A 23,960-nucleotide genomic window follows, 5' to 3' on the forward strand; every position below is an offset into this window, starting at 1 on the left:
CCAGTGGAGTGGGCAAGGGTCCAGGTGGAAGCTGGGTCAGGAATGGGGAGAAATGGGGTCCCAAGGTGCTGGCCTGGGTTTGTTTTTGGGTGCCTGACACTGCCTCTGACTGCCTGGCCTCGAGCACACTTTCGGATGGCAAAAGCAGTTTCAGTTCTGTTTATTGCCACAAATGAGCTCTGTTCAATACATGTCTCTATAGTAAGTTCTAATTCTAAGCTACGTACTCCTTCACCTTCAGCGGGTTTACTAATGTAAGTTGATATAATAGTAACCCAGGTCTAAAACTCAGAAGTCTCCATAGTTCTTTTCCTACAATCAATTAATTACCAGACTTGGATCTGATCTGAAATGAGGCCAACTGGAGTCCTCACTTATCCCACTTAGTGTAAATAGTAATGCATTTTGCTGCAGACATGTAATGTGCTTGATTGTGAGTTCCAGCCTCAGACTCTTCTGGGAGCACTGCTAAAGAATTATGCACTGTGATGATTTTCTAAAATCCAAACAATTCTGAATTCTGAGACACATATGGTCCCGAGGATCTCAAATAAGAGGTTGTTGTGAACCTGTGTATCCATAACCTCTTTCAGAAGCTTTCTTAAAAATCTAAGTTTTTACTTCACTTTCATTAGGATGGTCATTATTTAAAAAAAAGCACCCAAAAACATAAAATAGCAAGTGTTGGTAAGGATGTGGAGTGGAGTGTAAGTGCTTGTCATTAAGCTTTTGGCTGTCCGGGCATCCATTACAAAAGACATCTATCTCCAATAAACATAATGCCAGTTGTATGACTCAGCTACCAGCAAAACAACCAGATGAGGAAGTAGGCTGCCCCCATTCATGAAGTCCCCTTTTAGAAAGCCCCGAGTAACCTAGATAACTTGAGTGACCACACATCTTCTTTCCTATGTTCTAATTCCAGCTCTTATGCTCTGAATTAGCCAATGAAGAGTGAACCCTTGAAACCTTGGCCACCCCACTCTGGAATCCTAATAAAGGCAGAGCCCCAGGTCTGCTCTCTTTCTCTCTATCCATGATCTTGCTGTGAGGCCCACAGGCATGCCATGCATCCCCCCGGACCTGTGAGTAATCAATCTTGTTCCTCAAAGTTCCCTCCCTGATGGTTTCTCACTAAAGTGCGGTGATCATAATAAGAACCACAAGAGCAAACCTAGCTGCAAATTTGGGCCCTGGAGGAGGAAATGTCTGTGGAACTTGCTGTGAGTGGTGTGTGTCTGGGCCATGCAGCATGCATTCCTAACCAGAGGCAATGTCATCGATGGACTGAGACTGATGGAAGAAATTGGAAGTCTTTGTGTTTGGCTAGAGGGAATGTAGACTAGTGGAAGTGTCATAGAAAACAGTGTGGCAGTTTCTAAAAAAATGAAACACAAAATTACCGTATGATCCAGCAATTCCACTTCTGGAATTATTATTCCAAAAGAATTGAAAGTAAGTACTTGAACAGATATTTGTACATCCATGTTCATAGCAGCATTATTGGCAACAGCCAAAAAGCCAAAGCGACCCAAGTGTCCGTTGATGAATGAATGGATGAACAAATGTAATATATAGATACAATACATTCAGCCCTAGAAAGGAAGGAAATTCTGCCTGGCCGGCATGGCTCAGTGGTAGAGTGTCGACCTACGAACCAGGAGTTCATGATTCGATTCCTGGTCAGGGCACATGCCTGGGTTGTGGGCTCGATCCCCAGTGTGGGGTAGGCAGGAGGCAGCCGGTCAATGATTCTCTCTCATCATTGCTGCTTCTATCTCTCTCTCCCTCTCCCTTCCTCTCTGAAATCAATACAAATAAATATTTTTTTAAAGGAAGAAAATTCTGACACATGTTACTACATGGCTGAACCTTACAGACATCATGTTAAGTGAAATAAATCTGAAATAGTCAAATTCATAAAGACAGAAAGTAGACTGGTGGTTGCTAGAGGCTGGGGAGGGAGGACAGAAGGAGTGTGGAATGGGTGCAGAGTTTCCGTTTAGGAAGATGAAAAACTTCTGTGGGTGGATGGTGGTGATGATATATAATAAGTGAATGCACTTAATGCTACTGAATTGTACACTAATTTTTTTTTTCAGTTTGAGTTCTTTATTAAAAGGAAAACATGAAAAATCTTTCCAATCAGGAAGAGTGCATGAGTCTTAATGATCTAGTGCATTGTTAATACTCTGACTTACTACAATGACTCAAAAATTTCAGAAGAGAAAAAGAAAGTTCCTTGTATCATTTCTTAATCTCATTAGACCCAAAACATAACAAGGTTGCCGAATTATACAGACAGAGCTCTCACTTTGCCAGTTCCTATTTCCAAATGTGTAATGCTTCCCCTTACAGCTGACTTTTGAGAATATCAAAAAGCAGATACTTTCACAACACTCCTTGTGATGAAGTAGAAAAAGTCCTGGATTGGTAGCCAGTTGAAATGGATTTTTTGCTTCAGCATTTCCACTAACTTTATGGTGTTCAGCAAATCCTTTAACGCTGGGCTCCTATAGGTAGCAACATCAGCATCACAGGGGTGTAGTGGTATTAAAATGAGGTAACTGGGATGGAAGTACCTTAAAATACTTGAAATACTATATCATACCTATAATGACTCCATTCCAGAGGATAGGATCTGAGAGAGCTAAGCTGACCAGTATTATCAAAGGAAGCAGAAGAGTTTACTGAAAGGTTTATTATAGAAAAGCCCAGTCCCGTTATAGGTTTATGTCTCCATTTCTCTTGGATGCATTTAACAGAATGGATTATACAGAGAAAATGAAGTAGACATAAGCAGAGGAGACAGCGCCTGAGATAGCTCAAATGCCTTACTCATTGCTATTCCAGGAGTAAGTTAAAGGTCATCCACAGGGCCATAACTCCTGCAGGGGAGCATCTATCTGTCAAAGTGCACAGGCACCAGGGGGTTACCCTCACAGGCAATGACAACACGCCTAGTGCTGGCCTTGGCCTGATAATTGCATTTGGGGGGCAGGGTACATCCCATAATCGCGCAGTCTGTGACTTTCACTACACCCGCATGGCAGTTCATCTTGCCATTCTTGCACTGGATATTGGTGGTGCTGCAGATGCTAGTAATGGTCCCGATGTTTTCATGGATGAAAGTTGAATCGCTTGCAACTAAACTGTGTCACCCCCCGGGTTTTCATCGTGTTGTTGCAGTACAAGTTGTTGCCACCTGTCACTGTAGGGTCCACATGTTGCCCCAGGAATCGTTGGTACATGTTCTGGCCATAGGAGGGCTGCACCAGCCCCAGCCCCAGCAGGGTCAGCAGCAGGAGCAGAAGCCATGAAAATGAAGATTTTGGAGAGCCATCACCACCTTGGAGAGCCATCACCGCCTGGGAGAGCCATCACCACCTTGGAGGTGCCCGCTTCTTCCTCCTCTGTTTGAACATGGGGAGCTGGTAGAAAACGCGAAGATATTCTGACTCCTGCGTTGGATCTGCGTGGGGTCTGCGTGTATGTGTGTGCGTGCACTAACGGGATTAGGGTGCAGTGTGCTAAAAATTTTTTTTCAAATGGTAAATTTTAACTTATGTATATTTTACCACAATTTAAAAAGTCTGTCTTCAGGATAACCTTCTGAAGTTCTTGCTGTAGATTACTTCTTTCCCTTCCCAGTTGTCCTGACTTGGAAGTGGAGTCGCTCAAAGCATGCTACAATGTTATGCTGTAAGTGGATTTATAAATTCTCGGAGACTGTGAAGTGAAGGCTGTCTGTGGCACTGGGTGCTTCAGAGAGATGTGGCCCTGCGGCGTGGTCAAAGGCACAGAGACCGGGCCCGGACACCCGAGGTCTCTCTAAGACCCAGCAGCGTAATCATGGGCAAGTCACTTGGCTACTTTTTTTTTTTTTTTTTTTTTTTTTTTTTTAAGTATCACAGTCAGCTTGTTACTTTTATTTTGGAAGATGTAAAAGTTTCTTTCAATCATTCACAAGGTAAGTGTAGCCACTTGTAACAACAGAATGACATGGACAGACTAGGAAATGAAAAGTCAGAGGTGAAAGGGGAGAGCCAGAAAGAAATTTTCAAAAATAAAATTAACAAGGTGACTGTTCCAGAAGGGAGCTGTGAAAAGGACATGGTGGACCAAAGTCTGTTAGTCAAGTAATGATTCAACTTTTAAATTATTCTCTTGTTCTTTTTGTTGGGTGTTTTGTTTGTTCAAGTCTAAGATTTAGAAACGCTGACCCTTTGTTAACAAGAGCCAACAGGAAATATAGGATCCCTTCCCTCCCCCGGCCTGCCTCCGCCGAAGCCACCACCATCGCCTCCTTGGCTGGATGCTGGAAGAGTCCTCCATGTATGTGGACTCAGGATGACAGGGCAGCCTCCTTCTGTGGTTGTTGGGCTTGTGAACGCTGCAGTATCTTTTGGCTTTCCACATCTCTAAAATGTTTTTCAACTATTTTGCGTACATGGCTCAGTGCACTGCCCTCTTTGCCTTTACAGTTTTCCACTTGATATGGGGGTGTAATAACAACTTCTTCCATGACTATGATGTTTTTTTCTTGCCATTTACAATCTTTAATGGTCTTGTGAATGGTCTGGAAGAGCTGCTGGCCCTCTAGGGAGACACCAGCGCTGATTGCATAGGCCTGGCTCAGCTTCTCCTCCTTCTCTGTCCGTGCTTTGCTGGCAAGCTTACTAACATTGAGTGAAGCTAGGGGAGGTGGGGTTTCTGTTCGGTCATTAATTATTTCCACTTCTGAAACATACTGTAAGTTTATGAGCAAGATGTCTGCATGGTTGGGCTTTCCACTCCAAACAGGTGAGGCCCATTTCGACAACACCCCACCGCCTTTCCTTGGACCAAACCCATCAGTAGACACCCCCTCCTAAACTCCATACTCTTCCCTTGTCCTAAGCAGTTCCTTACTCTACACCCCCCCTCCCCACTTGATTTTATCAGCCCTCCTTCCATCCGGGAACCCCCTCCCACGACAACCCCCTCCTCCCACGACCACCTCCTCTTCCTGATCACTGTGTCCCCTCTCAGAGCGCTCCCACCGAAAAGCCATCCGCGTGTCAAGCCCCCCCTCCACCCACCGACCCTCGCACGGGGCCCAGTTCCCACACGGGGTGGGAGACAGAGTCCCCAAAGAGGACCGAGGGAGCCCCGAGAGGGGGAGGGGACTTGGCTACTTTTTACAATTATTTCGTTTGTTCCTCTGTCAATAACACTTTATTTGTGTCATAAGCTGCCATTTTGAGTGACTGTATATGAAAATGATTGAATGCCGTTCTAAGGCATTCTTATGACAACTAAGTTGTTAACACAGCTCCCTGAAATGCCACGCGTGTTTCTCAGCACTGGCTGACAGCAGCAGACTTTGGAGTTTGAAAGCGTAAATTCATGCAGAGGCCCAATGTCTGTGGCTCCCCTCCAGCTGGAGAACGTGTGGCAGGAAATGGTCCGGGAACTCCGGGAGGACACACAACTCATTGGCTGCAGCAGGGAGCGGGAGCGAAATTCTTTGACTTGGGCTCTTAACTCATTGGCAGGAGCTCCCCAAACCCATCCTTTCTTGGTAGAACTGGAGTCAGCAAACTACAGTGCAGATAGGAAAGAAGACCACGAGCCAGGTTTCCGGGGCTGCGAGCTGTCGACAGCAGCATGCTTCTTTCCTCCTATTTGTAGCCAGTTCTCACCACGTGCAGGAGGTGCACACAGGGTCTCTGCCCGCCTTCCTGGATGGTCAGCCTTCCTGGGGGCTCCCCTTGCCAGTTCTCTGCGCAGACTGATTTCCCAGCGTCCTGAGGTGTTTCCGGTTGGGTGTGCTGGGGATGTTTTACCGTCTTTCCCATGCAGCTAGAGTGCTCTGGGACATATATTGCAATCAGACTAGGATAATATTGTCCTGCCAGATCTGCCAAGCCACTGCCTCTGACAGATTTCTCATCCCCATGCATCATTTCGTCCCTCCTCCATCTGCTCAAACTTACCCATTATGACTTGCTATTTTCTTTGCTTAGTCAATCCACTCAGTGGCTTGTGACAGTGACTGATCTATTTTCTAGATTTTTAAAAATTTTTCCTATTTCTTACATTTTATTGTATTCGCTTCCTGGCCTCAGGTAGGGTTTCCTTGGGATGGCACTTATTTCTGTGAGGGGCATGTGCCTTAAAAGACAGGAGAGGCTCCCTGCAAAAGCTGTGTTTCCAAAGGATCCCACCAAACCTCGTCCCTCATCCAGCACCTCGATGCCCTCCTCCCAGAGGCATTTTAAAGGAAGGACACAGTGGCAGCTTAAACAGTGGCTTACAGGGAGCAAAAGTGGAAAGTAGTCTTGCCAACGTTACGGGGAGAGAGAGGAGTCTGAAAATAACTGACTTGAGACACCTGAAGGCTCTGTAATATGTGTGTTCCATCATGAGATCCACATGCTATTGGGACTTGCCTCTCAGACTGGCTTCCTTCTGCGTTCTCCCTGCCTCATCCCACCCTCTCTCGTACCCCTTTCCTTTTTAACTCCCATGAGAGTACAGAAAGAATCCCCTGAAAAGAAAACAATCCTCAAGGAAGATACAGATGATGTAATCTGACATGCTTGTATTCTCAAAAAGCAAGAATCTGCCTCTATAGGAGCAAAAAGGAAGAGCTTCTATGAACACAAGGGCTTTATTTTTTCGTCTGTTGCCTGAGAAAGTTCTGAGCCGCGTGTGCTAACCATATAAAAGGTTTATTTCCTTCGGAGCTGTGCTTTCTTGCCTCCCATCTAATCATTCTTCTCTAGCTTTTGTACAGATGGCTCATTCTGGCTACCCGGCTGCCCGGAACACCCTTCCCAGGGATGACGGATGACGGCAAGCAGCCTCCCCGGGTCTCCAGGTTTACCCTGGGAACTATAGGAAGCCTAGATTTGTAACCTGCACCACAACTCTTTAATTTTTTTCCCTTTGGCCTTCTAGATTATTATCGATTTTCTTCCCTTACTTACTAGCTTCCTTTCAATTCCTATTTGTCTGAGTGGAGTCAGAGTCCTGCCATGGCTTCTCCTGTTTCAGCCTAGAAAGTTGCACCCTAAGCTGACTCTCTTGCTGGTCCCTGCACATGCATCCCAGGCTGACTTTCTTGCTGGCTCTTGCACATGCCTGCTAGGCTACCTTGCTTGGGTGATAGCTGTTACCATGAATTCTAAGGAAAACCCTTTCTTCGCTATTCTGATAAAGTAGGATGTAATTTTTGTACTAAGGACTACTTTTTTTTTTTTTTTTTTTTGCCTTCCCTCTCTCAGAACCACATGCTGAAGCCCCAGTCCCCAATGTGCTAGTATTTGGAGGTGGGGCCTTTGGGAGGTTTAGGTTTAGATAAGGTTGTGAGGGTAGAGCCCCCATAATGCAACCAGTGCTCTTAGAAAAAGAAGGGATCAGAGTCCCTCTCTCTCTGTCATGTTAAGGTACAGGCTAAGAAGAGAGCTCTCCCCGGAACCCAATCCTGTGGCACCTTGATCTTGGACTTCTAGCCTATGAGAACTAAATTTGTTCCAGCCATCCCGTCTATAGTATTTTTGTTACCGTGGCTTGAACTGACTAAGCCACTAATTGAATCAGGTTCTAGCAGGGATTCAAAGTGCCCATCGTGGCCCACAAGGGCATCCCATTAAAGAGAACATCAAGGGTTTCCATGAAGACAAAGAGAAAACAACATGCTGCAATATACCGTCTGAGGCATAAAAAGGGAATTTCTTACATGTTAATAGGAGCTTAAAGGGCAACTGCCAGATAAAATACAGGTCTACCAGTTAAGTCTGAATCCCAGGTAAACAATGAATCTGTTTTTTAGTATAAGCGTGTTCCATTTGGTGCCTGGTGTTTTTTATGTGCTAAATCTAGCAAACTTGGCCTCAGAGCCTTGCTACTCAAATTGCAGTCCCGAGCCCAGCAGCAACTGCATACTCTGGAAGCTTGTTGGAAATGCAGAATCTCAGGCCCCACCCAGACTTCTTGAATCAGAATCTTCATTTTTAACAAGATGTCCAAGAATTTAGCCTGCATATCAATGTTCGAGAAGCATTGTTTTAAAGTTTACAACCCATCTTTACGGACATTACTGCCCTGGTTTTTAAATTGTGCCAAGAGGCTGGAAAGGAAGGGAGAAGCAGGGACAGGGTCCTCTCGATGACCTGGTATTGTCGGAATAGAGATTTAAATGTTGACAGGGTCATGGCCACCTGCCAATTTCCTCCCATCCAAGGCCACAGTCTCCTCCTCATGCTCTACCTCCTGTTTCCAGACTACTTTAGCTATTAAAGCAGAGTGAGATCTCCCAGGGATGGGTGAAGGTGGGGGCAGGGTACGAAGGTGGGTCCATATTCTAGGGGAGCCAGTGCTCACACACCCTGACCATTAGCTCAACACAGCAGATTTCACCCTGTGGCTGCCATAGCAGCCACATGTATGTGTCTCCTGTTGTCTCTATTTCAAGTCATTAATTTCAACAGATGCCATTCATTTAATAATAGCTATTTGGAAAAATAAAGTAATCACTGTGGTAAGTGGACATATCCACCGTAGGAGTAATTTTGATTTCAGAAATGTCAAATGTGAAATAGGTATGTTTCTGAATCAAGGAAGCATGGTAAAGAGCTATGGAATAGCATTCAGAAAATAATCAGGAGAAATACGGGTGATGGAAGACAGGCCTGACCAAATACCTAGATCGATAAAAGGGCGGCAGGAGTGGATGTGACTGGAGAATGTGGCTGAAGGAGTCAATAAAACATAAAGAGAGGGAATATGTCTGGGTTATCAGTGGTTTCTTCCTATAGGCTCGAGTGTTGCAACTCCAGACTGTGACAATCTCTATCGATGCTAATAAGCATTGCTGTTCCATTTCCATTAACACCTGTCAATGGATTTTTTTTTTAAAGTTCTGGTTCTTTTATTTCAGATGGATGATAAGAATAACCTTTCTTTCTTCTCCTTTTTTAAACAAGCATTCCTAAATGTCTGTCATCTAAAAATCTATACTTCAAAAGTAGAAAAAAAAATAGGTCATTATCTGCTTTAAAAATAGATTTTTCAACTTACAAAATTTCATTTAAATTTCTTTAAATGAAAAAGTCTCAAGATCAATTAATATTTGAATAAGGAAAACTTTCAATTAAATTTATTTCAACAAGTCTTTATTGGTTATCTACTTATTATGCTATTAAATATAAAGTTATAATATGCCAGTAGAAGATTTTTTCAAAAAGGAACTAAAAGAAACAATGAAATTATTATAATTCAAGTCACAAATATTTGACAGCCTCATCTTTTAAAAAAATATACTGGGTTACATTCTGGCATATTTTTGCAAATGATTTTATTGCATTAAGTTTGATGAGTTCTCTCAACTGCATAAAGTCCTTCAATGGCTTCCCATGGTCCTCAGGATAAAATTAAAATCTGGTCTCTGAGTACTGTTCCAGGTGCTGTTCCAGGACCACCTATGTGGTCCTTTCCTAAACCTACAGTCCTACAGTATGGAAGTTCCAAAATCCACTGTGCCTTTTCATATGTTGACAGACAACATTGCCATGTTATAGCATTTAATCCACAGAGCCGTGCATGATATCTGGACAGAGGGAGTGCTTAAAGATATTGCTGATTTAATGATTGACTTAATGAATCAATGCAGATTCACTAAATCTTTTTTTTTAAATATGTTTTTATTGATATTATATATAGAGAGGAAATGAGAGGAATAGATAGAAACATCGATGACATTGGCTATCTCCTGCCGCCCGCCCGCCCCCACCCCGCTCCCCCCCACAATGGGATTTAGCCTGTAACTCAGGCATTTACCCTGACTGGGAATCAAAGCTGCAACCTCCTGGTGCATGGGATGATGCTCAACCAACTGAGCCACCCTGGCCAGGTCAGATTCACTAAATCTTTTTCAGAGCTAAGGATCTGTTTCATTTGTTCTCCTAACCTGGGGAGGGCTGTATTTTACAGGCAGGATATAAAAGTGAAAAGAATACTGGGCTAGGATTTGGGAGATTTCAGCTGTCACCCTTGTTAGTTGGGTAACCTTAGACTAATCATTTACCCTGTCTGTGCTGCTGATGTACATAACGAGGAACTTGGCTGAACCATCCCAGTCACTTCTTGCTCTAACTTCAATGATCTTTACCTTTCCCATTCATTTTCTTGATGGCATGTAGTCCCCTCCCCAGCCCACACCTGCAGCCACTTTTTACTCGGTATTTTCAAAGTTGTATATGCACCAATATCCAGCAACCTGTGTAACCATCCATGGGAATGTGGTTCAAAACACAGCCTTCATTTTTGCCAAGACTGAAAGGTAAACACAGATGGGAAACAGCAGCTCAGAAAATCAGCCACTTTATCCATTAGGCCATCTGGTCATCCTTCACAGTGTCGTTCTGTTCAGTCATCAGGAAAAGAACATTAGAGACTGTTAGATCACAGCTGCATTTGCTGGCCAATGATCTCTGTCCTAAAAGGCCAGACACTGGTAAATTACTAGGCATTTTTGAAGAGCAAGTTGTTGATATCGTGAATAGCTTCCTGTACCTCATGATCTAAGATTTGCATATTGATATTTTGGAGCTACTTGAAATATAGCTTTTTCCATAGCTGTCTAGTCTTCACTTTGCCAAGGTTTCCCCAGCAAGCTAATAATATGACCGCCAATAGATGCTAAAAACCACAACTCTTCAGTGTAAGAAAAACACCTAATGAGCATCTCACTGAATGCCTGCTTACCTTCCGCACTTTCTCCTGAAGTTAACATCCATGTATCTTCTTGCTGCCTTTTGATCACAGCTGCTTCATATGCCCCAAACTGCCCAATAAGTCTCCAGAACAGACACCTCTCTTAGCTTCTCCACCTGCTGGTCAATCCCTAAAGGTTCCTGGAGGCCAATTTACCAGCTGCTCTACCCACCTGCATCCCCACTGGGGAGGGTTCGGGCAGACCCCTCTCTTGGTGTCCTGCCCTGCTTGCCAACTCCCAGCCAGCCAGTTCCCCCATCCAACTTCTCTACACTATGACGACTCGGGCCAAGTCCATTCCTGGGCTGAACCAAGAAATTGAGAGATTTCATATCAAGCGGTGATAGCACCGGGGAGCAGAGCAGCAGGGTGACAACAGAGCCATCTCTCATCAGGGGGCTCCAGTGGGACTTTCCAGGCACGGGACCTATGAGAGTGCTCTCCTGGTTGTCCCTCAGTCATTTTATTTCTCCTTCCCTTTCACGGAGCACTTCAAAACACTTTTTGTCTTCAAGGGTGAAAAAAATTACAGTTGAATTTTCACTTCTTGTTTAACTTGTGATGGAAAAAACAACAACAGCAAGCCGTGCAAATTTAACTACGGATAAAAATAGCTCCCCTGCCTTAAAGTCATTAAGTGAACATAAAAGGCTCATCGTGATCTCAGGATATCCGTAACCTGGCATCTGTCACCATGCCTCCATCCTCATCCAGAGGCAAGGCGTTCAGATCAAGGATTCCATGCTTAATGGCACCTTGAGAGTAAGTGCTCCCAGGTGCCCATCAAACCTGTCACTCTGAACAGCTGTCGCTAAGTGACGACTTGTCCCCTCCACCCTCCATTGCTTTCTGCATAAACAGGTCTGCGGAGCTGTGCCAGGAGTGCCTTCCGGAGCTGGATGCACAGAGCCCCGTCCACAAGAACAGCGAGTCACCCCTCACCTGGCTTTGCTGTGCCCGTTCCAGCATTCCTCTTCGTTGGACGTGCCCGCGGTCACGGTCTCATCCTTGCAGATGGTGTAAGGCAACGTCGACCAGACCTTTTTAGAGAGCTTCAGTTTCTCTTTTATGTCTGTGACCTGATCAAGAAAGCAAGGGAAGACAGTGACCATTCTCCCCAGGTGCTGTCCATCTCTACACAAGGCACAACGTAGGGGGTGGTGAGAGAATGTGTGATAGAACCAAGTACAAACTCTTGGTTTTAAGAGAGACAGGATTTGTTGCCCAGGAAGGCCTCCTTCCCTCCTCCCTCAATCTTCCTCTAGCTTCTGGCATAGAGCTCTAGGTAATCCGCTTTTTGTTTTCCATCTTTTCTCCCCCCCCCCCCCCTCTATTCTTTGAGTTAAGAACTTATGAAGCATCTCAACTGGCTTCAGGTCCTCTCCAAATGGGAGAAGTAGGTGTGCCTTACTGCAAACACCCCAAATACATTCTTTAGAATTCATTTGCCTGGATGTCAGATAAATGCACCAAGAGATAAAACATCTTTCCCAATGGTCTACTTGTTTCTGCAAGAAATACATATTGTCACTAATTCAGCTGCTGGTAACCTGTGCTCCTGACTAATTGACAGGTCCTTATAGCACACACTTGGTGGGCAGCAACCCAAACACATTTAAAAATCTCTATTGCCAAAGAGAAATAAGTCGTTCCAAACACAGGCAAGTGTACCATCCACAGCCCTGTGGATGGGTGGCCCGGAGAAGCTTAGTCACACCATCTTTAGTGTTTTCAGGCTCCACATTGACTGTGCTCCTGGGGAAAGGGTAGGGGAGAGATTCAGTCCCATTTCAGTTCCATAATTAACATCTGGGATCATGCAGTCACAACCTTGATTTCCTGCTCTACTTACATGAACATTGGGAAAGTGTTTAAACATTTGAAATGCATCTGCTATAGGTTGAATTATGTTCCTCAAGTTCATATGCTAAAGTCCCAACCTCCGGTTCCTCAGAATGTGATCTTATTTGGAGAGATGGTCTTTATAGAGGTAAAGAAGTTTAAAATGAGATCATTTGGGTGCTCCAATCCAATAGCACTGGTGTTCTTACAAAAAGGGGAAATCTGGACACGGATATGCACAAAGGGAAGACAATGTGAGGGAACATTGGGAGAAGACCTCCACCTACAAGCCAAGGGAAAAGCCTGGGAAAGACCCTTTCCTCAGAAGGAACCAATCCCACCAATACCTTGATTTTGAACTTCGAACTTCCAGAACTGTGAGACAATAACTTTCTGTGGGTTTAAGCCATCCAGTCTGTGGTACTTTTTTATGACATTCCTAGCAAATCTATACATGACCTCAGAAGGGAGAACCACTGAGACTTAATGGTGTTGTTGTACATTTGAGATCAATAGTCTTTGGGCACCAAGTATTCTGTGTTTACTGTGGATGGAGTATAGACTTGAGAAAAAAATTTCCAAAGATCTTTTGTCAGGTTTAAGAGTGAACACAAAGACATAAAAGACTCTGACAATTGATTTCGGCTCCAGTCGTGTTTCTCAGTAGTTCTAGAATGATTGTCCTTGGCTCCTGCTTAACTGTGGTTCTGATGACGACAGGGGCTTCAGTCCTGGGACGCATCTGCTCACCCATGAAATGCTAAAGATGACCGGAACGATGAATCAGAGAAGCTGGTGCCTCTCTTTGAATAGTGTGATGCTACCTTTGCTTTAGAGCAGGCGTCCTCAAACTACAGCCCGCGGGCCACATGCGGGTGTTTTTGCCGTTTTGTTTTTTTACTTCAAAATAAGATATGGCAGTGTGCATAGGAATTTGTTCATAGTTTTGTTTTTGTTTTTTAAACTATAGTCCGGCCCTCCAACTGTCTGAGGGACAGTGAACTGGCCCCCTGTTTAAAAAGTTTGAGGACCCCTGCTTTAGAGTGTGAAGAACAATCCACAAGTAATGGCATTCCAAGAAGTAACTTACACACCAGAAGTGTTTAGGAGGTCCTGGAACCTGCACTCTGAGTCTCCCCTCCCCCCCACCCCCAACCCCCCTGGCATCTGTTCCTGTGACCTTGGCCCACAGACTGTCCCTGGCTTGCCTTCCTGGCGGTCTGACTGGGTAAGAAAGTTTGCAATAAGAGCCTGTCCTTTTCTGCTCATCTCTCTAGGCACAGATGTGTGTGTATGTTGTTATTCATTTTTATTTCTTTTTGTTTTAAAGGTAAGTGTCATTCCTGGATAGATGGCACATAGATGGATATACATGCTGTTTCTCAATTACAAAAAAATCCAACCCCTCAAATACCAACTGATAAATGTTGAAAGAAAGCTAGTTAGAAAAATCACCATTTCGCACCCACCATGGTAATACCTGATCTCAGCAAATATCATCAATGAATTGTGTCCCTTGCAAAAGGAGCTGGAGTCGGAACCACCAGTACCTGCGACTGTGACCTTATTATGAAACAGGGTTGTCAGAGATGATGGAGTTAAAAGGGGGTCTTGAGGGTGGGCCCTAATCCAATGTGAATTTGTCCTTGTAAAAGGGAAAATTTGGAAACAAAGACTGAGACGCACAAGGGGAAGACCATATAAAGATGAAGGCAGAGCTGGGGTGATGCATCTACGAGTCAAGGAACTCAGAGGATTTCCAGCAAAGTCCTAGACGCTGGGGAGAAGCCTGGGGCAGACTCCCCCGCCCAGCCTCAGAGGAAACCAGCCCCGCTGACACTGGGCTCCCAGCCCTCCAGCCCTCAGACTGTGAGACATTCAATTTCTGTTGTCATAAGCCGCCCAGTTGGTGATACTTGGCTGCAGGAGCCCTAGCAAACTAGGACAAATATGAAAAACGTTGAGTAAAATGTCTGATGGAGAACAGGATATTTACATAACCCCAAAGTACAACACCCCCACCCCCAGATTATGTATTATTACAGAGGGAAAACTGGCCAATTTACAGGGCAAGAAATTGGCAGGTCCCCAAGTGATCAAAGTGATCAAAGTATCAGGACAAATTGATGTCATGCACCTCCTGATGCAATGTGACAAGAAGGGCACATCATTTCTGCAGCCAAAATTCATAACCTGAATCCAATTATGAGGACACACGAGACAGACACAAAGCTAGGGACTTTTTGCAAAACAACTGGCCTGTACTCCTCAAAACATCAGTCATAAAAGACAAAGAAAGGCTGAGAGGTTTTTCCGGATTAAGAATAAGAGATATGGCACCTAAGTGTAGTACTTGGCTGTGGATTGGGTGCTAAATTGGAAAATAATATCCATGAAGGACATCATTGAATAGTTGGCAAAATTTGAATAATAGCTCCATATCAATAGAATATTGTATTCATGTTAAATTTCCTGAATATGAAATTGTATTATGGTGATATAGAAGAATAACATCTTCATAGGAGATACATGCTAAAGTATTTAGAATGAAAGAGTTATAATTTCCACAACTTACTCTAGAATGCCTTAATAATAATAATAATAATAATAATAATCTAATAATCAATACAGAGATGCATGAAGAAAGAGAGAAAGCAAATTTGGCAAATTTTAAATAAATAGTGAACCTAAATGAAGCTATATAATTTTTTTGAAATGCATTTTTTGGTAAGTTTGAATTGTTTTCAAAATTAAGTCTGTCAGAAATAAAAATTTCTCAGCTTTGGTGTCTTTTACCTCCAATCTGGGCTCCCACCTCCAGGCCACTCATTCTCAGTGTTCTCAAACACAAGCCCCAGGGAAAGAGGCAGGTGTTGCCTATTCATAACGCATTCAGGAAACTATCCCCAGCCTCAGGACTGAAGTATGTAAGGCTTGTTCTGTTCCATTATAAAGGATAGCAGGAATAAGCATCCCTTTTCTGATTATTTCATAACGAAGTTACCACCTTTATGCTGTGAGAATCTGAACCAAATATGTATTTTTTGACCCAGAGAAAGAATAAAATTGCATTATGTTCCACAGGTATCTCCTCTTTTAATATTTTCAAAATTTAACTGTGTGTGTTATGCTGCTCATTCTTTAACTAAATGTAAGCATTGTTTCTTCCAAGGTGTGCTCTGTCCCCAAGTTAGATTAGATTCAACGGTGTGTTCCCCAGTGGCCTGTTCATGATTCCAAGTACTGGTCACCCCAAACTTATAACTGTAACTTTTCTTATTTGCTCTTCGATCACATGCTTCTTGATGCAAAGACAAGGTTCTAATTTGTCTGAGGATGGGTCAGGCGACCAATCATCTCAGTTTGCCCGGGACATAGGGGATTATAGGACTCTGAATTTTCAGTGCTAAAATTGGAAAGCCCTGGGCAAAGCAGGGCAAGTTGGTCACACAGGTTTCTGCACACAGTAGGTGCTTAATAAATGTCGATTGAGAAAATGGATTTAATTGTCTCACTCTATTACCAGGTCACAGACAATATTGCTTAGACAAAATGGTTGCGGTCACACAATGTGCGCTCTTGTCTCCAAGGGGGTGAGAGGAGCCGTGCAGCTAAGTGAGGATGTGGATCCTCTCTGATGAGTCCCCACACAGCACAGGTTATGTGCTGTGCTGTGTGCACCCCGGCGTGTTCATTGTGCAATTGAAGGAGATAACAGCAAAGGAGCAGTGAGAGATGCAAATGCTGTTTTCACATTCTGCACAGAAACATTGGCCAATTCTTTCCGACTGGAATGGTGATGCAGACACCTGGGAAAAACGGACACTGTTCGCCCCTGGAGAGAATCAAGCCTTTGATTCTAAAGAACATCTGAACGACTGCAGTTTCCTTTTCAGTTTCAAGAGAGGGATCCAGAGACAGAGAAGCATCGATCAGACCGTCAAATCTCAGAGGGAAGGTAGGGGAGGGTGGGGGAAAGGAGGAGAGATCAACCAAAGGACTTGTATGCATGCATATAAGCCTAACCAATGGACACGAACACCAGGGGGGCGAGGGCATGAGTGAGGGGGGTGTTGGGGAGTTAATGGAGGGATGAGGACACATTTGTAATACCTTAATCAATAAAGAAATTTTAAAAAAGTTTTTCAAGTCTCACACTGTTTAGAAATACTTTCTATTGTTTTTATTTCTGAGCAATATGTGGGACTACTTTGCTGTAGCTTCAAATATGAGTTGGTTTTTGTTTATTTCCTGGAAACTATGTGCACACAATAGTGAGCTAAGCTTTATGTTAACAAGCACCCTTTGTACAAATGTCTTATTGACAATAATGGCAAGTCCCAATTCATTAATATTGCAAACCTGATGGGAACAAAGACCTAAAATCAAATATGAGATTTACAATGTCTTTTTTCTTGTTTCCCAAATGAGCCATTCAAGGACAAATTAATTTTCTCCAATTACATTTACCATTTTCCAATATTTTATACTCTATTACTAAATACTGCAATATTAGTGATACCCGAGTCTTAAATATTTTTCATTTATTCTATTGCAAGATCCTGAAAGTTAAACGACTTGTTATGCCTTCGAACACTGATCCCCCAAAATACTGTTGGGGTCCACAGGGAAAACATGAGCCTGCTTTTAGAATTTATCTGGAGTCAATTCTAATTTCTGACAGTTTCAGTAGAGACCTACATTTTTAGTTTAAGGTCTATTAGAGGGTCCTGAGTACTTGACTCCAGGCAGACAGTGGTACCATCTTCATCCCCACTCCTATAGAATTGTAAAATTAGACAAAAGAGGCAGGATACTGGCAGGGTGGAGTGATTGCTAAAAAACAAAGGGATTAGCAAAAACAAAAAGCAGAAAGAACTGTCCAAATACTGTTGTCTACAAGTTCATTTAAAAAGTAATCTTGTCTCAAATATTTAACCTAAATCTCATCAAGCTACCGACTTAACAACTTCCAGTTTATAAGAAATACTGGGGATAGAGGCACAAACGAACACCATAAATAAGTGATGAAACACACCTACTGTGTGAGATACTTGTATTATGTAAGACGACTGGCCTCCACTCTTCAAAAAAAAAAAAAAAAAGGGAACACAGACTGTTGTAAATGAAAAGAGACTCTAAAAGCATAGCAAACAAATGCTAATTAACTGAATCTGGGATTTGGAGATGGGTATCCAGCTATAAGACAGAGTTTTGAGGTAACTGGGAAATTTTGAATATAAATAGACAGTAGATGATTATTGAATTACTGTTAACAGTCTTATGTGTAATCATGGTGTTGTGGTTGCATAAGAGACAGACTGTCCTTGCTTTTAGGAAATTCATGCTGAGATATTTAGGGATAAAGTGCTTTGTTTTTTACTTACTTGAAAATAGCAAAAAAGTCAACCATTACTGAGTCTACACCGTAGGTATATGAATGTTCATTTTAGTATTTTTCCAACCATTTTAGTATTTTTTGAAAAAGTTAAAAATAATGAAAACTTGAGGGGAAAGGAGACTGTTGTCAGGGCACATAGCGCTTTAAGAGCTTTGCTGTGTTCAGCCCAGGTCAGTAATTGACTCAAAGTAATTGGGGTTAACTGGGAGCTTTCGTTGAGCTACGACACTCACATTCATTTCTTAAAATTTAATTTATCAATTACAGTTGACATAATATAAAAACTAAATTATTATATTAGTTTAAGGTGTACAACAGTGATTAGACATTTATATACCTTATGAGGGAATCACCCTGATAAGTCTAGTACCTATCTGACACCATACATGGTTATTACAATATTATTGACTCTATTCCCTATGCTGTACTTTACATCCCTGTGACTATTTCTATAACTGGCAATTTGTACTTCTTAATTCCTTTCACTTTTTTTTTACCCATCCTCCCAAGCCCCCTGCCATCTGGCGACCATCAGTTCTCTGTATCTATAAGTTTGTTTCTGTTTTGTTTACTTTATTTTTTAGATCCCACATATAAGTGAAATCATAGGATATTTATCTTTCTCTGTCTGACCTACTTCACTGAGCATAATACCCACTAAGTCCATCCATGCCATTGCGATGGTAAGATTTCATTCTTTTTTATGGTTGAGTACTATTCCATTTTATAAATGTACCACATTTTTATCCACTTGTCTTTTGATGGACACTTGGGTTGTTTCCATATCTTGGCTATTGTAAATAATGCTGCAATGAACAAAAGGATGCATATATCTTTATGAATTAGTGTTTTGAATTTCTTTGAATAAATATTCAGAAGTGGGATTGATGAGTCATAAGGCAGTTCTATTTTTAAGTTTTTGAGGAACTTTTTCCCACATATAAGTTTTTGAGGAACCTCCATACTCTTTTCCATACTGGCTGCACCAATCGGCATTCCCACCAACAGTGCTGGAGGGTGCCCCTTTTTTCCACATCCTTGCCAACACTTGGTATTTATTTATTTGCTTATTTATTTTAAAATACATTTTTATTATTTTAGAGAGAGGAAGGGAGAGGGATAGAGAGATAGGAATATCGATGAAAGAGAAATATCAATCAGCTGCCTCCTGCACACCCCCTAACTGGGGATCGAGCCCACAACCAGGGCATGTGCCCTGACCATGAATCAAACCGTCACCTCCTGGTTTATGGGCCAATGTTCAACCCTCGAGCAACACTGGCCAAGCTTGATTTATTGATGATACCCATTCTGGCAGGTGCGAGGTGATATCTCATTGTGGTTTTAATTTGTATTTCTCTGATGATTAGTGATATTCAGCATCTTTTCATATGTCTATTGTAATGCACTCATATTCAATCTTCAAAACTTTGTGTACTGATGTGGTACATTATACCGTCTTTGCAACTGAGAAATTAGGAGCTTAGAGAGGTAAAAAAAAAACTTGCCATGCATCTAGTAAATGATGTAGATGAGATTCAAATTCAAACATAGACTTCAGAACCGTTACTCTTAACCACTAGGCTTTATAGGGACATTGCCTATAGCATGGTCTCCAAAGCATGTGTGTTGGGTTGGTGTTGGAGATGTGTGTATATATCTGGGGGTGTGCAAGATGATTCAATGTGATTCAGTAAGAAAACATCAGAACTTCTATTTTCACTTACTTTTTTTTGGTTAAATTATGAAATATATTTATATTTTGCCATTGGAAAGCCAGAACATAACTAATTTCACTTTCTGGAAAGTCATCTTATTGGAAATAGAAGAAGTGCACTGAATACAAGGAAATCCTTTTCCTGCTACCACCAGTGAGACGGACACACTCCCTTCAGTTCCCTCAAATGAAGGTTTTGTTCGATTTCCCCTTAAACTTAGACCGAAAGGGTCTCAGCTGAGGGAGGTCTGAGTGAACTCTTGCCAAAAGCTACAATGAAGAAGCTGACCTTAACATCTGGGCCTCCCAACCAACAGCACATTAGAAAAAATTACTTTGCCTCCAAAGGGCCCTGTCTTTGCTGGTTACTGGGCATCTGCAGTTTTTACTGGGAGGCAGGGGGAGGCCCACAGCAGCAGGGCACAGACCCCAAGCCCTGTCACTTGCAACCTCAGCCATTGACCAGAAGAAATCTCCTCATCAGACTAGAGAGTTCTGATATGAAAAGTGAACCTAAATCCAGATGCCCTTTGGTCGATGCACGGTTCTGCTCCCAAGGATTTGATGGCCAGCTCTTAGCCTTGTGTTTATTAATATCGTGAAACATGTTGAACTTCAAGCTTCTTGAGCTGCTACTAAAGCAAGTTGCCAGGAGACAGTTTCCATTAACAACTGCTCACAGGAGATGTTGTGCCTTCGAACAGTGTTTTGTCAGAAGAGAGGGTGGTCTGTGGGACCAGATTTCCTACACCCTCTCTCAGATAGAAAAGCACAGCTCAGTTTAACCTAAGTTAACAAATAAAAGGTAAAAGAACTGCTATCCACCCAGGCCCCCCAACCTTTTCCTTCTTATTCAATTGAGGGCTCCTTTTTGTTCCCCAAGGACAAAAATGTAAGCAGGCTCCCAGAGAGAGAGGTAAGCACGACCCAGTCATTTGTAAATACCTCCTTAGTTTGAAAATCATAAGAAAAAAAGTATGATCCTCCCATCTCTCTCAGCTGACTCTCCGCCCCACTTATGGAGATATGGTGGTTAAATATAAAAATATAAAAGGAATGAAGATTTCCTAATATTTAATCTATTACAGATTTATATGCCTCTTAATCAGCCCATATGGTGATGGCTAGTTCTCTCTTATCTGTGGAAAGACTAAGACTTGCAGAATGGAAAGGGGCTTTCAGTGGCACCTCCCTCATCCCTCATTAGCTTGCTCCTGGAGTACTGAAATCTATCACAGTTCATATATGCTGGAATGAATTTATAGATTAGATTATGTAGTTTTAAATAAGTAATCAAATGGACGAGTGACTTAAATAGACTTTGGCAAAGAAAGTTTAGATTTCTTTCATTTTGAACAGTGCAAGCACAAATGAACAACAATACAAAGACAGGCAAGATAGTTCGCTTATTCTCAATATACCTGCAACACTACAGAGTAAAAATAATGAAGATTATTTGCTTTATCTCATTTTTCAAAAATTTCTAATTTTGCATAACTTTCACAAGGTACAGAATATAACATCAGTAGTGCTTATATATACTTTATGCATAAATAGTTACAAATACACTGGGTGTCTATGATTCTGATATTTTGCTGTTAGAGATACAAGATCAAAACATTTGGAGCTTACTAGTCTATAGCGTAGGCACTGATACAATATATTTTGGATCAGTACTTAGCAAGCAAAACTTTCAGTGAAATTCACTTAAGGAGACAGGGAAGTGCATTGTGATTTAGAAAAAATTCCAATACAACAGTTAAATAAAAAAAAGGTTTTTGTTGCTCATGTTCATCACTAAACATGTCTTACTTGCCTTCTAATAATTCAGGTTTTATGCTACACTCCGAGGAAACAAATATGGCCAGGACACAGTCGCTGCCCTTGAAGTGTTCCTTGCTTCCCTGTCTAGAGTGGTTAAACAGACAGGGAGCAAATATGATAGTCATAGGTAAGCAAAGGGCGAGGGGAGCACTAATATTAATTTGTCAGGAAATTTCCTTTCTGAGGAAAACCATATTCCCTCCCAAGCAAATAAGGCTTTGCTGATAGTCATTCTTGGGTGGTCTCTGAACTCCGCCATGAGGACAATTAAGAAGCTGGATAATTAGTAATTTCTATCCGGAGGGATTAAAGACAAAAAAATGCATCAGGGCCTCTTCTAGCAGCGGGATGACTTCATCTGTGCAGCAGCCAACCCTTTTAGCCACCGCTCTGGTCTTCAGCTTCTCCCTTCCTGACTCCTGGGGAGTATCTGCTCCATAGCGGAGACTTATTAAACAGCGCTGTGCTTGTCCCAGGCGCTTAGGAAATATTTGTTGAATGAATAAATACTTGAACAGCATTGCTGATTATCTGCCAAGGGAAGTAAGATTTCATAAATGATTGATTATCTGCCAGCTACTGTCTTCTGGCCTTTCCTTTGGAGAGTTAGGAAGACCTGGGCAAATTCTGCAGGCTTTCCAACAAAAGTACTTTCCATGACCTGATTATCCCCGGAGTGAGGGGGAATCTCAGATGGTCACCTCCAATCCTCTAATTAGGATTCTAGTCTCTTGTCATCTCCAATGTCATTCCAGGTGTAATTTACACCAGTGTGATGGAAGAGCCTTGGGGCTCTCAAAGGTAATCTTGGCTTGGAAAAAAATCAGGGGAATTGAACTAAAAATGGAATGAATCCCATCTTAAACAGTCTTTACAATCCTCATGAAGACATACAGTTTCCAGCACCTTCCCTTTGGTTTTTTACCACGTGACCTGTTCAACTCTGATTTGGGGTCTTTGAACTGTTATTACCTTTGTGTCCTTTATGGGTCCTTTGATGGAGCATATTTGGTCTCCTCCAAGAGACTTTGCCCGTGACTATCTGCCCACCTGAGGCCCAAAGTCAGTCTATGCTTGACCTTTTATTTCCTCAGCTAGTCCCCGTGAAGTGTGAGCAGTGAGCTCTGAGAAGGCTACCTGCTAGCCTACCTCAGTCATGCACAGACCAGAACTCACTTCCCCGGAGACCAGTTGTGTGCACCGGGCCAAATGCCCTATTGGCTTATGACTTAGAAAGATTCCAATGTGCCTATTTCATCTGTATGAAAACATAATGTAACCGGATGTAAATAATATATACCATATCTTTAGAAAAAATGATTAATGTTTAAAGGGCCATGCACTAAATAATACATATTGAAGGGGGAAAAAACCACCGATGTGAAGATTTAATAGACTGAAGGTCATTTGTTAGCTTTGGAAAACAACCTGTTTAAAGAAAGAAGCAAAGGCAGCCCCCTTGTACCTCATGGACAAGACCACTTTACTTGGTCAAGTGGAGGGAAATGCACATTCACAATAGCGCTTTTGCAACCTGAGAGTTTATAATCCAGTTCCAAAGACAGTGACCGCATCCGACTTTATTCTAGAGAAGCCCGTCATTCACTTCATGGTGTGTTCCTGCATTAGAATTCAAGTCATACCTACTCCTCAGTGATCAAACAGGTCCGTGGAGGTACCTGTGCACAACTCTCACCCGCTCAGTGAGAAACAGACAGACCATCTGGAGGATTTCAAGTTCCAAAGACTCCAAGGGAATACTGTTTTGTTTTTTTTTCTGTAAATAACGTGCTCCTAATATTCTTGAGGATGTAGGGGTTACTAACAGCAGTTAACTCACCAAGGAAGCTGAGGACACACGACCTGCTTAATCTGCTTGCTTGATTTATGCTGAAGCCCGAACAGCACTGAGCATCCTATCCACTTGAACATGTTTTCTATTTACTTTGAGTCTGTGAAACCTTTGGTGTTATTTTTCATGTCTCAGATGGTCCCTGCCTACCGCGTAATGTTTTGGTGGGATCTGCAATGCTTGGATAAATCACTTAGAGCATGTTTTCTTTCAGGAACCTTCTTAATAAGTCTTGGGGAGGACAGCAGAGTCCTGTTGCATGTGGTTTGTCAGTGAATCCAAGGTGGATTTTGGCCATACAACACACCCAGCATTCAGCTAAGTGCTTGAGTCACTACCCAGCCTAAAACCCATCTCACATTCTGGGCTTTTGCAGATGTTCCCAGGGAATTCAATAATGAGTGCTATTCTATTACCATGTGACACATTTTCCCCCCTGTGGTTTGGTACTTTTCACATTACTCTCCAAGGACATAAACACACATTGGTTTTATAGAAAAAACTAAGAAGGATGAAATGACTGGTAGAAATGAAAGAAACTTTGAAGGTTCAAAAAGACAATG

The 23,960-nt window shown here is 42.4% G+C and overlaps 1 protein-coding gene and 1 pseudogene across 2 annotated transcripts in view; both read right to left on the reverse strand.

Moving 5' to 3' along the window:
- GPC6 (glypican 6) overlaps positions 1–23,960 on the reverse strand; it is a 1,109,667-nt gene that overhangs the window by 16,194 nt on the left and 1,069,513 nt on the right. Inside the window, exon 7 of the mRNA XM_079779109.1 lies at positions 11,704–11,840. Within this exon, the coding sequence (XP_079635235.1) occupies positions 11,704–11,840 (137 nt within the window). The remainder of the gene's footprint in view (positions 1–11,703; positions 11,841–23,960) is intronic.
- On the reverse strand, positions 2,903–3,343 carry LOC307104279 (ribonuclease 4-like; annotated as a pseudogene). The gene has a single exon. The product of its transcript is annotated as a ribonuclease 4-like (transcript).

The sequence above is a fragment of the Cnephaeus nilssonii genome (genome assembly GCF_951640355.1).
Source record: "Cnephaeus nilssonii genome assembly, chromosome: 8".
NCBI lineage: Eukaryota > Metazoa > Chordata > Mammalia > Chiroptera > Vespertilionidae > Cnephaeus > Cnephaeus nilssonii.